The following is a 13,455-nucleotide window of genomic DNA, read 5'->3' on the forward strand; positions in this document are numbered from 1 at the left end:
CCCTTGGGTCAGTACAAATGACACATGAAAACACAGGCTCATTCATTAACTCCTGGGCTGAAACTTTCACTGCATCTGATCACCAGCTGAAATTACTTTAAATATTTACTTGTTTATCAGTCTTCACATCCCACAGCAAATATAAACACAGCCATCTACAAATGTACACATACTCCCCTCTGAATAAAAGGTCCATTAGAAGAAGGACCTTGTATATCTTATACGCGCTATGTTTCTGCTATTAGGACAGTGCCGGCACATTGTATGCACTCATTCAACAAATATCTATGGAAAACCTTTTCTAAATACCTAGATAAGGGCTTGATAAATAGTTATTGAATGAATGAATAGATGAATAAAATTCAGTAAAATAAAACTTCTTTAAATTCACGCTAATCAGTGAAATAGTAAACCAAATATCAGTGACTGGTAATAACCTATGATAATAGCTCACAGTAAAAATGATCAGTCCAGTTAATTTATACTCAAAATCTCACATGCTGCTGCTGCGGCTGCAGCTAAGTTGCTTCAGTCGTGTGCGACTCTGTGTGACCCCATAGACGGCAGCCCACCAGGCTCCTCCATCCCTGGGATTCTCCAGGCAAGAACACTGGAGTGGGTTGCCATGTCCTTCTCCAATGCACGAAAGTGAAGAGAGAAAGTGAAGTCGCTCAGTCCTGTCCAACTCTTAGCGACCCCATGGACTGCAGCCTACCAGGCTCCGCCACCCATGGGATTTTCCAGGCAAGAGTACTGGAGTGGGTCCCCATTGCCTTCTCAAAAATCTCACATACGTAATTTTAATGGAAAATTATTAAATAGATTATAAGCTGCTCTTACCTACTATTCAGTGTGACAAGTGGGCAAGTGAAGACTACTGTTGTAAAAGGAAACTTTTTTAAATTTATTTTTAATTGGAAGATAATTGATCTACAATGCAGTGTTGGTTATGTGTGTGTGTATGTTAGTTGCTCAGTCGTGGCTGACTCTTTGTGACCTACGGAATGCAGCCCACCAGGCTACACTGTCCATAGGATTTTCCAGGGAAGAATACTGGAGTAGATTGCCATTCCTTTCTCCACTGGATCTTCCCTATCCAGGAATCGAACCCAGGTCTCCTGCATTGCAGGCAGTTTCTTTGCTGTCTGAACCACCAGAAAAGCCCATAGTGTTGGTTAGGATCTCTTAAAAAGGAAGTATACAGGAAAGACTTAGTAGAATTCTAAGATATATGTACACATATATGTACACACTGAGTAAGGCAGAAATTTTTGCAATAGAGTAAAAAAAAAAAACCTACTGAGAAAAATTTGTATTGAGAAGATGCAGAAATAAAAACAAAAGACTGAAAAGTATATATAAAAGAATTGAAGCTGAGAGAAATAAATACAAATTCAAAGCAACACAAAGAAACAGAAGGGTAAATAGTACCTGTCGTAAAGTATCAAACTTTGTATATTCTTTCCAGATCATCCTATCAAACCTCCTACCCACTCTATGCAGAGAATCTCTGAGAAAATGATGGCAGGACCTTTGTGAGCGGGTTGCTGATTTTCATGGTCAAAGACTTTACCATCTCTCCATTCTCAGTGTTTAATTGTAGGAAAAATATCATCAACAAAAGGTCTAATAGTTTAATGCCTCTTTGGCCTCAAATGGAAAAGACAAAGAGATGAAAAAAGAGAGGCAAGGAAGGGATTGAGCCTCTGCTTTTGAAATATCTCTCGTCATATTCTTGGCGGTGGGTTTCAGGCAACAGCCAGCATAGCATTCAAGGTGTACTATGTGTACTGTGTACACACACTGTGTACTTGTGAATGGGGTGTGTGTGTTTGAGTATGTGGAGGGGGAGGGAAGGAGAGAGAGAAACAGAGAGAGAGAAATGTTGAAGGAAGTAAGGTGCTATGGTTTAACTATTTGTCACCATCTCCAACATTTATTTATTTCATTCAACATTTATTTTCAAAATCCCAATTCCCAGTGTAACAATATTTAGTGGTGGAGCCTTCTCAAACTCTTCCAAAAACAGAAGAAAGAAACACATCCAAACTCATTTTATGAGACCAACATTATTCTGATACTAAAACCAGATAAGGACACCACAAGAAAAGAAAATTACGGGCTAATACTCTGATAAATATAGGTGCAAGAATCCTCAACAAAATATCAGAAAACTGAATTTGACAATACACTAAAAGAATCATACACCATGATCAAGTGATGTTTGTTCCAAGGATGCAAGGATAATTCAACATTCACAAACTAATCAATGTGATATACCAAATAAAGAAAACAAAGGTAAAAATCATATCTCAAAGGATGCAGAAAAAATGTTTGACAAACTCAAAATCCATTTATGATAAAAACTCTTTTACAAAGTAGTTATAGAAGGATTGCATCTCGATATAATTAAGGCCATATGAGCAGTTCACAGCTAACATCATATTTGACTGTAAAAACCGAAAGCTTTTCCTCTGAAATCAGACACAAGACAAAATTATCTACTCTCACCACTTTTATTCAACTTAGTTTTGGCAGTCCCGTCCAGATCCATCAGGCAATGAAAAGAAAATCAGAATCCAAATCTGAAAGGAAGAGGCAAAACTGACACTATGCGCATATTGAAAAGTGAAGTGTTAGTCGCTCAGTCGTGTCTGACTCTGTGACCACAAGAACTGCAGCCTGCCAGGCTCCTCTGCCCATTGGGATACTCCAGGCAAGAATACTGGAGTGGGTTGCCATTCCCTCCTCCAGGGTATCTTCCCGACCCAGGGATCAAACCCGGGTCTCTTGCATTCCAGATGGATTCTTTGCCATCAGAGTCATGAGGAAGGAGACTCCCTTACATGATATTACATACAGAAACCCCAAAGACTTCACCAAAAATATGAGAAATAATACACTCAGTAAAGTTGTAGAATGAAAAACCTATATACAAAAATCAGTTGCATTTCTATGCACTAACAACAAAACTGCCATGAGGAGAAACTGAGAAAACAATTCTATTTACATTTGCATGAAAATGAATAAAATATCTAGGAATAAATTTAACCAAGGAGGTGAAAGACCTGTACACTTAAAACTATAAGATACTGATGAAAGTTACTCAAGAGGACTCAAATAAATGGAAAGATATTCTGTGCTCATGGATTGGAAATCTAATATTATTAACACGCCCATTACTACCCAAAGCATTCTACAGATTCACTGCAATCCTTACCAAAATTTCAATGGAAATTTTCACTGATATAGACAAACAATCCTAAAATTTGCATGGAACCACAAAAGACGCTGAATACCAAAGCAATCTTGAGAAAGAGTAATAAAGCTGGAAGTGTCATACTTCCTGTTTTCAAACTATATTACAAAGCTATATTAGTCAAAACAGTATGTTGTTGGTATAAAAATGGACACAAAGATCAATGGAACACAATAGAGAGCTCAGAAATAAACGCATATTTGTATGGTCAATTAATTCTTGACAAAGAAGCCAAGAACATACCATGAGGAAAGGACACTTTTTTCAGTAAATGGCATTGGGAAAACTGGACAGCCACATGCAAAAGAATGAAACTGATCCACTATCTTACACCACACACAAAAATTAACTCAAAATAGATTAAAGACTTGATCACAAGTCCTGAAGCCATAAAATTTCTACAGGAAGAAAAAAACAGAAAATAAAATCATTGACATCAGTCTTCGTGAGGATTTTTTGGATTTGACACCAAAATCAAAGGGAACAAGACTAAAAACAAGCAGTTAAGACCACATAAGGCTACAAAGCTTCTGCCCAGTTAAGGAAACCATCAACAAAATGAAAAAGCAACCTATGGAACTGGAGAAAATATTTACATATTATATTTCTGATAAAGATTAGTATCCAAAATACACAAGGAACTCACACAACTCAGCAGCAAAAATCAAACAATATGACTTTCCAAAAGTGGGCGGAGAAACTGATAAATATTTTTTTTTAAAGAATACATGCAACTTGACAATAGGTACATGAAAACATGCTCAACACTACTAATCATCAGAAAATACAGATCAAAACCACAATGAGATATGACCTCATATCCTCTAGAAAGGCTTTTATCAAAAAGAAATAACAGGAGTTGAGGAGAATGTGAAGAGGCAGGAAAGTTTTTGCACAGTTAGAGGGAATGTAAGTTGATGCAGCCCCTATGGAAACAGTATTGAGGTGCATCAAAAATTAAAAATAGAACTGCCATACGATTTAGCAGTTTCACTTTGGGGTATTTATCTGAAGGAAACACTAACTTGAAAACCCAATGTTCACTGCAGCAATATTTGTTCAGTTGACAGGTTGTGTCTGACTCTTTGCAACCCCATGGACTGCAGCATGCCAGGTTCCTCAGTCCTTCACTATCTCCCAAAGTTTGCTCAAATTCATGTCCACTGAATTGGTAATGCTATCTAACTATCTCATCCTCTGTGGCCCACTTCTCCTTTTGCCTTCAGTCTTTCTCAGCATCAGGGTATTTTCCAACGAGTCAGCTCTGCGCATCAGGTGGCAGAAGTACTGGAGCTTCAGCTTCAGCATCAGTCCTTCCAATGAATATTCAGAGTTGATTGCCTTTAGGATGGACTAGTTGGATCTCCTTGTTGTCCAAGGGACTCACAATTCACTTGTAGCATCCAAGCACCACAATTCAAAAGCATCAACTCTTTGGTGATCAGCTTCTTTATAATCCAACTCTCACATCCATATATGACTACTGAAATAAACACAACTTTGACTATATGGACCTTTGTCAGCAAAGTGATGGCTCTGCTTTTTAATACTCTGTCTTGGTGTGTCATAGCTTTCCTTCCAAGGAGCAAGCTTCTTTTAATCTCATGGCTACAGTCACCATCAGCAGTGATTTTGGGGCCCAAGAAAAGAAAATCTTTCTGTATCCAACTTCTCTCTTTTTATTTGCCATGAAGTGATGGGGCCAGATGCCATGATCTTAATTTTTAGAATGTTGAATGTTGAGCTTTAAGCCAACTTTTTCACTCTCCTCTTTCACCCTCAACAAGAAGCTCTTTATTTCGTCTTCTCTTTCATCCGATAGTGATGTCATCTGCGTATCTGAGGTTGTTGATATCTCTCACAGCAATCTTGATTCCAGCTTCTGATTCATTCAGCCTGGCATTTCCCATGATGTACTCTACATATAACTTAAATAAACAGGGTGACAATATACAGCCTTGACGAATTCCTTTCCCAATTTTGAACCAGTCGGTTGTTTATGTCCAGTTCCAACTGTTGCTTCTTGACCTGCAAACAGGTTTCTCAGGAGGCAGGTAAGGTGGTCTGGTATTCTCATCTCTTTAAGAATTTTCCACAGTTCCTTGTGATCCACATAGTCAAAGGCTTTAGTCTAGTCAATGAAGCAGATCTTTTTCTGGAGTTCTCTTGCTTACTCTATGATCCAACAAATGTTGGTAATTTGATCTCTGGTTCCTCTGCCTTTTCTAAACCCAGCTTGTACATCTTGGAAGTTCTCAGTTCACTTACTGCTGAAGCCTAGCTTGAAAGACTTTGAGCATAACCTTGCTGGCATGTGAAATGAGCACAATTGTGCAGTAGTGTGAACATTCTTTGGCACTGCCCTTCTTCAGGACTGGAATGAAAACTGACCTTCTCCAGTCTTGTGACCACTGATGAATTTTCCAAATTTGCTGATATATTGACTGCAGCATTTTAACAGCATTACTTTATAGTATTTTATAACAATATATACAAGAGCCAAACAAGGTAAGTCTTCACTGATGGATGAATGGATAAAGAAAATGTAATACAGACATATATCCACCCGTAAAAAAGAAGAAAATTTTGCCCATTTCAACAAGGATGGACCTTGAGGGCATTATGCTAGGTGAAGCAAATCAGACAGAGATAGAAAAATACCATAAAATCTCATTGATATGTGTAATCTTAAAACAAAAAGCAAGTTCAGAGATGCTGAGTAGTTGGTGGCTGCCAGAGGTGGGGAATTTGGTGTGGGCAAATGTAGTCAAAAGGTATAAACTTGAGTTATGAAATTAATAGGTGAAGACATATAACTTACAGCATGGTGACCATAGTGAATACCATACTGTCTATTTGAAAGATGATGAGAAAATACATCTTAAACATCCTCATCATATAAGAAAAATATTTAACTATATATATGGTTATGGATATAACTAGACTTACTGTAGTGATCATTTATCAATATACATGAATATATAAGCATTATGTTGTACACAGCAAACAATGTAATGTTATGTCAATTATATCAATTAAAAACTTTTAATAAAGAAAGTTTGGAACATGTGGCTTAAATTAGATCCATCCAACTTCATTCTATAAACCCAACTTAAACGTATCACTTGGATTTTAAAATATCAAATCTCACTAATAACTTCCTACAGGGTTGGGACAGACACAGAAACAGACATAAGTCACCTGCACATGAGATGTAGGCTTCCTCCTTTGGAGAGCATGAACTGTATTTCCAGGGGTCAGAAGGACATTGCCAGAGAGAGGTATCAGTTTTCTGACATTGGATTCCATCTACCCACCGGGGTCTAGAACCTTCCCTGAGACCAACAGAAGTGTTGAGACTTCCACTGTCCCCACAGCCAAGCTGTCTGCAGATCATGGACACAGTGATGTCTTCCATGGGGCTGCGGCAGACACTGCCCCAGGTCCCATTGTAGAAAACTTCCAGCCACCCAGCGCACTCCTGGTCCTCGCTCACCATCCTGAGGGCCAGGAACTCTGAGATTGAAAGAGAGGAGACAGGACACAGTGAGCACCCCACACAGTGCTCTGGGTTTTCTTCTCTCCCCAAACTTTTGAGCACTCATCTGTGACCCAGCTGAGGAAGCAAATCCACTAGATGATCAGAGTGAAACCTGTCTCCTTTTCATCCGACTTTGTCCATTTGTGTCTGTCTTTCTAAATATTTCTACCACCGTGATGTAGTGGATATGAACTGAGAGGAAGACCACCCTGGACACCTGCAGGGAGAGGGAGCTGACTCCTGCTTCCTGACAAAACATCTAAGAGAGTGTATGAAAGGGATGTGATGTGGGCAGTGTGGAGGCAGATAGAGTAATGGACCTGTGACTGTTTCCTTATCTGGCAAAGGGGACTTTACAGATGTGATTAAGGTAAGGACTGAGATTACCCTGGAATATGATGGATTAACCACCTGAGCACAGTCGAATCACAGTCTTAGACTCACTATCCTTTCGAGTGGAACACTTTTCCTTGTTCTGGTTAGAGGGAGATGTGAATATGGATAACAGTTAGAGAGGTGGAGCATTGCTGGTCTGATGATGAACAGAAGGGGGTTATGAACGAAGGCAGGCAGGCAGGCAGTTTTTAGAAGCTTGAAAAGACAAGAAACAGATTCTTTCCCAGAGGCTCAGAGGTGATGTGACCCTACTGAAACCTTGATCCCCATTCAGTGAGAATCCTGCTGGACATCTAAGCTACAGAAGTGTAAGGAAGTAAATGGGTTGTTTTAAACCATTAACTATGTGGTAATTTGTTACAAAACAAAAAAAAAACTAGCACCTTGGCTTTAAGACTTCTCTACCATATGTACCAGAAGAGTGAGCCCCGATTTCAAGGAAAACTGAGAAAAGGCTCTGCCAGGAAACACTACTGAGGAGAAAAGACCAGAATCTCAGCTGCTGCAGGAGGCAGTGAAAGCACCCCGTCTTCACGTCTGCTGGAAACACAGGCTTCATGGGAGTAAGCCTACTTCTCTAGTCCTTTCAGCATCTCTCCCTCAGGGCTCAGACCCCCGTAATCCTGGGCTCTCCCCTCCCATAGCCTGTGGACAGTGTGCAGCGCGGACCTGAGCAGATGACCCCTGCGTCCTCCTTGTGTCTGCAGTCGTGCCGCCCCCAGCCCCGGGAAGGGCACCTCCACACGTGGGACTCCTTTCCTGTGCAGTTCAGGTCGTCCAGCCAGATGGGCCCTGATCCTGCCCCGAAGTGAGCAGACCCCGTGGCATTAAGGACTTCTCCACAGCCCAGCTGCCTGCACACCACGCGGGCATCGTCCAGGTCCCAGCCGTCATCACAGATGGTGCCCCAGGAGCCCTGGTCAAGGATCTCCACTCTCCCGGCGCAGGGACCGCCCCCGTCCACCAGGCGGAGCTGCCTGCTGTCTGAAGAGAGAGAAATGGGGCAATGAAGCCTTGACCTGGGGAATGAAAAGGGTCCTCTGTTTGTGGGACCCTCACCTGAGCAGTAGGGGGCGCTCTCCTCTGAGGCTGCAGACCCTGCTTGTTCAGACACGGAGTCATTGCACTGGGGCAGCACCTGGGAGCGGTTTCCTGAAAAAAAAAAAAGGAGCGATGATTAGAGGGTTGGGAGGGTTGAAGAACAGGAAACTCAGTTAAGCAAAATAATTTTTAGGAGGGGAGGGGAGTTTGGGGGGAAATGGATACATGTATATGTATGGCTGAGTACCTGCCTGTTCACCTGAAACTGTAACAACATTGTTAATCGGCTAATCCAAACACAAAGTAAAAAGTTGTAAAAATAATAATAAAAATAATAGCGACCTAGTGATGGAGCTGAAATGAAAGCTGTAACATACCAGTAAAGTTGCCATAATCTTAGTGTTCCCTTTCTCCATGAAGAGCCCTGGTCCTGACAATGCCACGATTCCTGTTTTAAGTCAAGCTTTCCCCTAAGAATGAGTTAAATAAGTTACTCTATCCTTAATCTACCCCTAAATAGAAGAAGCAAAACAAAATCCTTTCTGAAGGATTTGTACAATTTTTTATCTACAATGTTTGTGATTTTAAAAACACTTATATAAAAGAGATCTCATGGAAAACAAGAGGAAAAAGAAACATTTAGAAAATTTCCCAGGCTATTTGGCTCTTAGAGTTACCTGACAGAGAGTTTATTTTATTTATTTTCATTAATTTTTATTTGAGCATAATTGCTTTACAACGTTGTGGTAGCCTCTGCTGCACAGCAAATTTAATACATTATATATACATGTAAGGGTTTCCTAGGTGACTCAGTGGTAGAAAAATCTGCCTGCCAAATAGAAGACTGGGGTTCCATCCCTGGTTGGGAAGATCCTCTGGGGAAAGAAATGGCAACCCACTCCAGTATTCTTGCCTGGGAAATCCTATGGACAAAGGAGTGTCGCAGTCCATTGGGTCACAAAAGAATCAGATGCAACTCAGTGACCAAACACAATGACACATATATATATATCCCCTCTTCCTTGGATTTGTTTCCTATTTAGATCACCACAGAGCACTGAGTAGAGTTCCCTGTGCTATACAATAGGTTGTTATTTATCTATTTTATGTGTTCAGTTCAGTCGCTCACTAGTGTCTGACTCATAAACACCCCATGAACTGTAGCACGCCAGGCCTCCCTGTCCATCACCAACTCCCAGAGTCCACCCAAACCCATGTCCATCGAGTCGATGATGCCATCCAACCATCTCATCCTCTGTCATCCCCTCCTCCTCCTGCCCTCAATCTTTCCCACCATCAGTGTCTTTTCCAATGAGTCAGCTGTTTGCATCAGGTGGCCAAAGGATTCGAGCTTCAGCTTCAACATCAGTCCTTCCAATGAACACCCAGGACTGATTTCCTTTAGGATGGACTGGTTGGATCTCTTTGCAGTCCAAGGGACTCTCAAGAGTCTTCTCCAACACCACAGTTCAAAAGCATCAATTCTTTGGTGCTCAACTTTCTTTATAGTCCAACTCTCATGACCACTGGAAAAACCATAGCCTAGACTAGATAGACCTTGGTTGGCAAAGTTTATGTGTGCATGCATGCTAAGTCACCTCAGTTGTGTCTGACTCTGTGACACTATGGATTGTAGCCCATCAGGTTCCATGTCTATGGGATTCCCCAGGCAATATCTATTTTATAATTAGTATCAATAGTGTAGGGTTTCTGAGTCTGGTGGCTGAGGCAGTAAAGAATCCGCCTGCAGTGCAAGAGACCTGGATTTGATCCTTGGGTTGGGAAGATCCCCTGGAGGAGGGTATGGCAACCCACTCCACAATTCTTTCCTGGAGAATCCCCGTGGACAGAGGAGCCTGGTGGGCTACAGTCCATGGGGTTGCAAAACGTTGGATACGACTAAGCACACAGCACAGCACATCAATAGTGTGTATATGCCATATACGTCGATCTCAAGGTCCCAGTTCACCCCACTCTTCATTTCCCCTCTTAGTATCCATATGATGTTCTCTATGTTGGTGTCTCTATTCCTGCTTTGCAGCAAGTTCATCTCTACCATTTTTCTAGATTCCACATATAAGTGATGTTATACAGTATTTGTTTTTCTCTTTCTGATTTACTTCATTCTACATAACAATCCTATTTCAAATCCTAAAAGATGATGCTGTGAAAGTGATGCAAGCAACATGCCAGCAGATTTGGAAAACTCAGCAGTGGCCACGGGACTGGAAAAGGTCAGTTTTCATACCAATCCCAAAGAAAGACAATGCCAAAGAATGCTCAAACTACCGCACAATTGCACTCATCTCACTACCAAAGTAATGCTCAAAATTCTCCAAGTCAGGGTTCAACAACACGTGAACCGTGAAATTCCAGATGTTCAAGCTGGTTTTAGAAAGGCAAAGGAACCAGAAATCAAATTGCCAACATCCGCTGGATCATTAAAAAAGAAAGAAAGTTCCAGAAAAGCCTCTATTTCTGCTTTATTGGCTATGCCAAAGCCTCTGACTGTGTACATTACAATAAACTGTGGAAAATTCTGAAAGAGATGGGAATACCAGACCACCTGACCTGCCTCTTGAGAAACCTATATGCAGGTCAGGAAGCAATAGTTAGAACTGGACATGGAACAACAGACTGGCTCCAAACAGGAAAAGGAGTATGTCAAGGCTGTGTATTGCTACCCTACTTATTTAACTTATATGCAGAGTAAATTATGAGAAACACTGGGCTGGATGAAGCACAGGCTGAAATCAAGATTGCTGGGAGAAATATCAGTAACCTCAGATATGCAGATGACACCACCCTTAAGGCAAAAGTGAAGAGGAACTAAAGAGCCTCTTGGTGAAAGTGAAGACGAGAGTGAAAAAGTTGGCTTAAAGTTCAACATTCAGAAAACAAAGATCATGGCATCTGGTCCCATCACTTCATGGCAAATAGATGGGGAAACAGTGGAAACAGTGGCTAACTTTATTTTTTTGAGCTCCAAAATCAGTGCAGATGGTGACTGCAGCCATGAAATTAAAAGACACTTACTCCTTGGAAGAAAAGTTATGACCCAACCTAGACAGCATATTCAAAAGCAGAGACATTACTTTGCCAACAAAGGTCCATCTAGTCAAGGCTATGTTTTTCCAGTAGTCATGTATGGATGTGAGAGTTGGACTATAAAGAGAGCTGAGCAATGGAGAATTGATGCTTTTGAACTGTGGTGTTGGAGAAGACTCTTGAGAGTCCCTTGGACTGCAAGGAGATCCAACCAGGAAATCAGTCCTGAAGGTTCATTTGAAGGACTGATGCTGAAGCTGAAGCTCCAGTACTTTGGCCACCTAATGTGAAGAACTGACTCATTTGAAAAGACCTTGATGCTGGGAAAGATTGAAGATGAGAGGAGAAGGGGACGACAGAGGATGAGATGGTTGAATGGCATCACCAACTCAGTGAACATGCTGCTGCTGCTGCTGAGTCGCTTCAGTCGTGTCCGACTCTGTGCGACCACATAGGCAGCAGCCCAACAGGCTCCACCATCCCTGGGATTCTCCAGGCAAGAACACTGGAGTGGGTTGCCACTTCCTTCTCCAATGCATGAAAGTGAAAAGTGAAAGTGAAATCGCTCAGTCGTGTCCGAATCTCAGCCACCCCATGGACTGCAGCCTACCAGGCTCCTCCGCCCATGGGGTCCCCCAGGCAAGAGTACTGGAGTGGGGTGCCACTGCCTTCTCATTTGTGTAATCTCCAGGAGTTGGTGATGGACAGGGAGACCTCTTGTGCTACAGTCAATGGGGTCGCAAAGAGTCAGACATGACAGAGAGACTGAACTGAACTAAACCGAACATAACAATCTCTAGCTCTATCCATGTCTCCGCAAATTTTACAACTTTATTCTTTTATGGCTGAGTAATATTCCATTTTATATATGCACAACATCTCTATCCATTCCTCCTGTAAGGGACGTTTAGATTGCTTCCGTGTCCTGGCTGTTGTAAATAGTGTTGCAGTGGACATTAGGATGAATGTGTCTTTTTGAATGATGGTTCTCTCCAGGTATGTGCCCAGGAGTGGGATTGCTGAGTCCTACGATAGTTCTATTTTTAGTTTTTGAGGAACCTCCATACTGTTCTCCATAGTAGTTGTGCCAATTTACACACCCATATGTAGGAGGATTCCCTTTTCTGCACATTCTCTCCAGCATTTATTGTTTGTAGATTTTTTAGTGATAGACATTCTGACTGGTGTGAAGTAATACCTGACTGTAGTTTTGCATCTCTCTAGTAATTAGTGCTATTGAACATCTTTTCATATATTTGTTAGCCATCTGTACGTCTGGAGAAATGTCTGTTTGTTTTTCCCATTTTTCAATTGTGTTGTTTGGTTTGTTGATATTGAGTTGTTTGTGCATTTTGAAGATCAGTCGCTTGTTAGTTGTTTCGTTTTAGTTGCAAACATTTTCTCCCATTCTGACAGTTGTCTTTTTGTTCTGTTTATGGGTTCCTTTGCTATGCAAAACCTTTTAAGTTTAATCGGGTCCTATTTTTTTATTTTTGTTTTTATTTTCTTTACTCTAGAAGGTTGGTCAAAAAAGATCTTGTTGCAATTTATGTCAAAGAATCTTCTGCCTATGTTTTCCTCTAAGAGTTTTATAGTCTGACAGAGAATTTAAATAGCCAGGATTAAAGTCTTCAAATAATTAATTAACAAGATGTGTGTCTTGGCAAAGAAATGATAACAAAAACAAATGAAAATTCTACAACTGAAAAAGTTAACAGCTGAAATTAAGAACTAGAGAATGAGTCTATTGGCACATTAGATCAATATAAAGTAGAAATAGTAAAAAGGAAGATGAGAGGATAAATATTCCTCTATATAGAAAAGCTGGTTACATGGCAAGTGCCTGGTTAACAATAGTGTATAACAGTTTCCCCCCAAACTTAGCACTTGGGGGACTTTTTTTAAATTTTGATCATAATTTTCTGCTCAGTAATTTGGGAAAGACTCAACTTGGCAGCTCTATCTTTGGGGTCTCTCATGTGGTTGCACTTAGATGTTATCTGAGGCTGATATCTCTAAAGGTTTGACTGAACTGTGGTTATGTAAAGAGATTCCCTGAAGTATTTTTTCATTAGGAAGGGGAAGGGATAAAGGAGCATCCTGTCTGCAACTTAATCCAGAAAGATTTTACATACTCAGGGGGGAAATGGGGCAGGAGAGGGACAAAGGA

At 40.9% G+C, this 13,455-nt stretch overlaps 1 protein-coding gene across 1 annotated transcript in view; it reads right to left on the minus strand.

Annotated features, from left to right (window-relative positions):
• The window catches only part of LOC102183687 (antigen WC1.1-like), a 56,351-nt gene that overhangs the window by 3,819 nt on the left and 39,077 nt on the right, over nucleotides 1-13,455 (minus strand). The window contains exons 10-12 of the mRNA XM_018049061.1: nucleotides 8,256-8,348; nucleotides 7,866-8,180; nucleotides 6,461-6,775 (exon numbers count right to left, since the gene is read on the minus strand). Of these exons, the coding sequence (XP_017904550.1) occupies nucleotides 6,461-6,775; nucleotides 7,866-8,180; nucleotides 8,256-8,348 (723 nt within the window). The remainder of the gene's footprint in view (nucleotides 1-6,460; nucleotides 6,776-7,865; nucleotides 8,181-8,255; nucleotides 8,349-13,455) is intronic.

This window comes from Capra hircus, chromosome 5 (assembly GCF_001704415.2).
Source record: "Capra hircus breed San Clemente chromosome 5, ASM170441v1, whole genome shotgun sequence".
NCBI lineage: Eukaryota > Metazoa > Chordata > Mammalia > Artiodactyla > Bovidae > Capra > Capra hircus.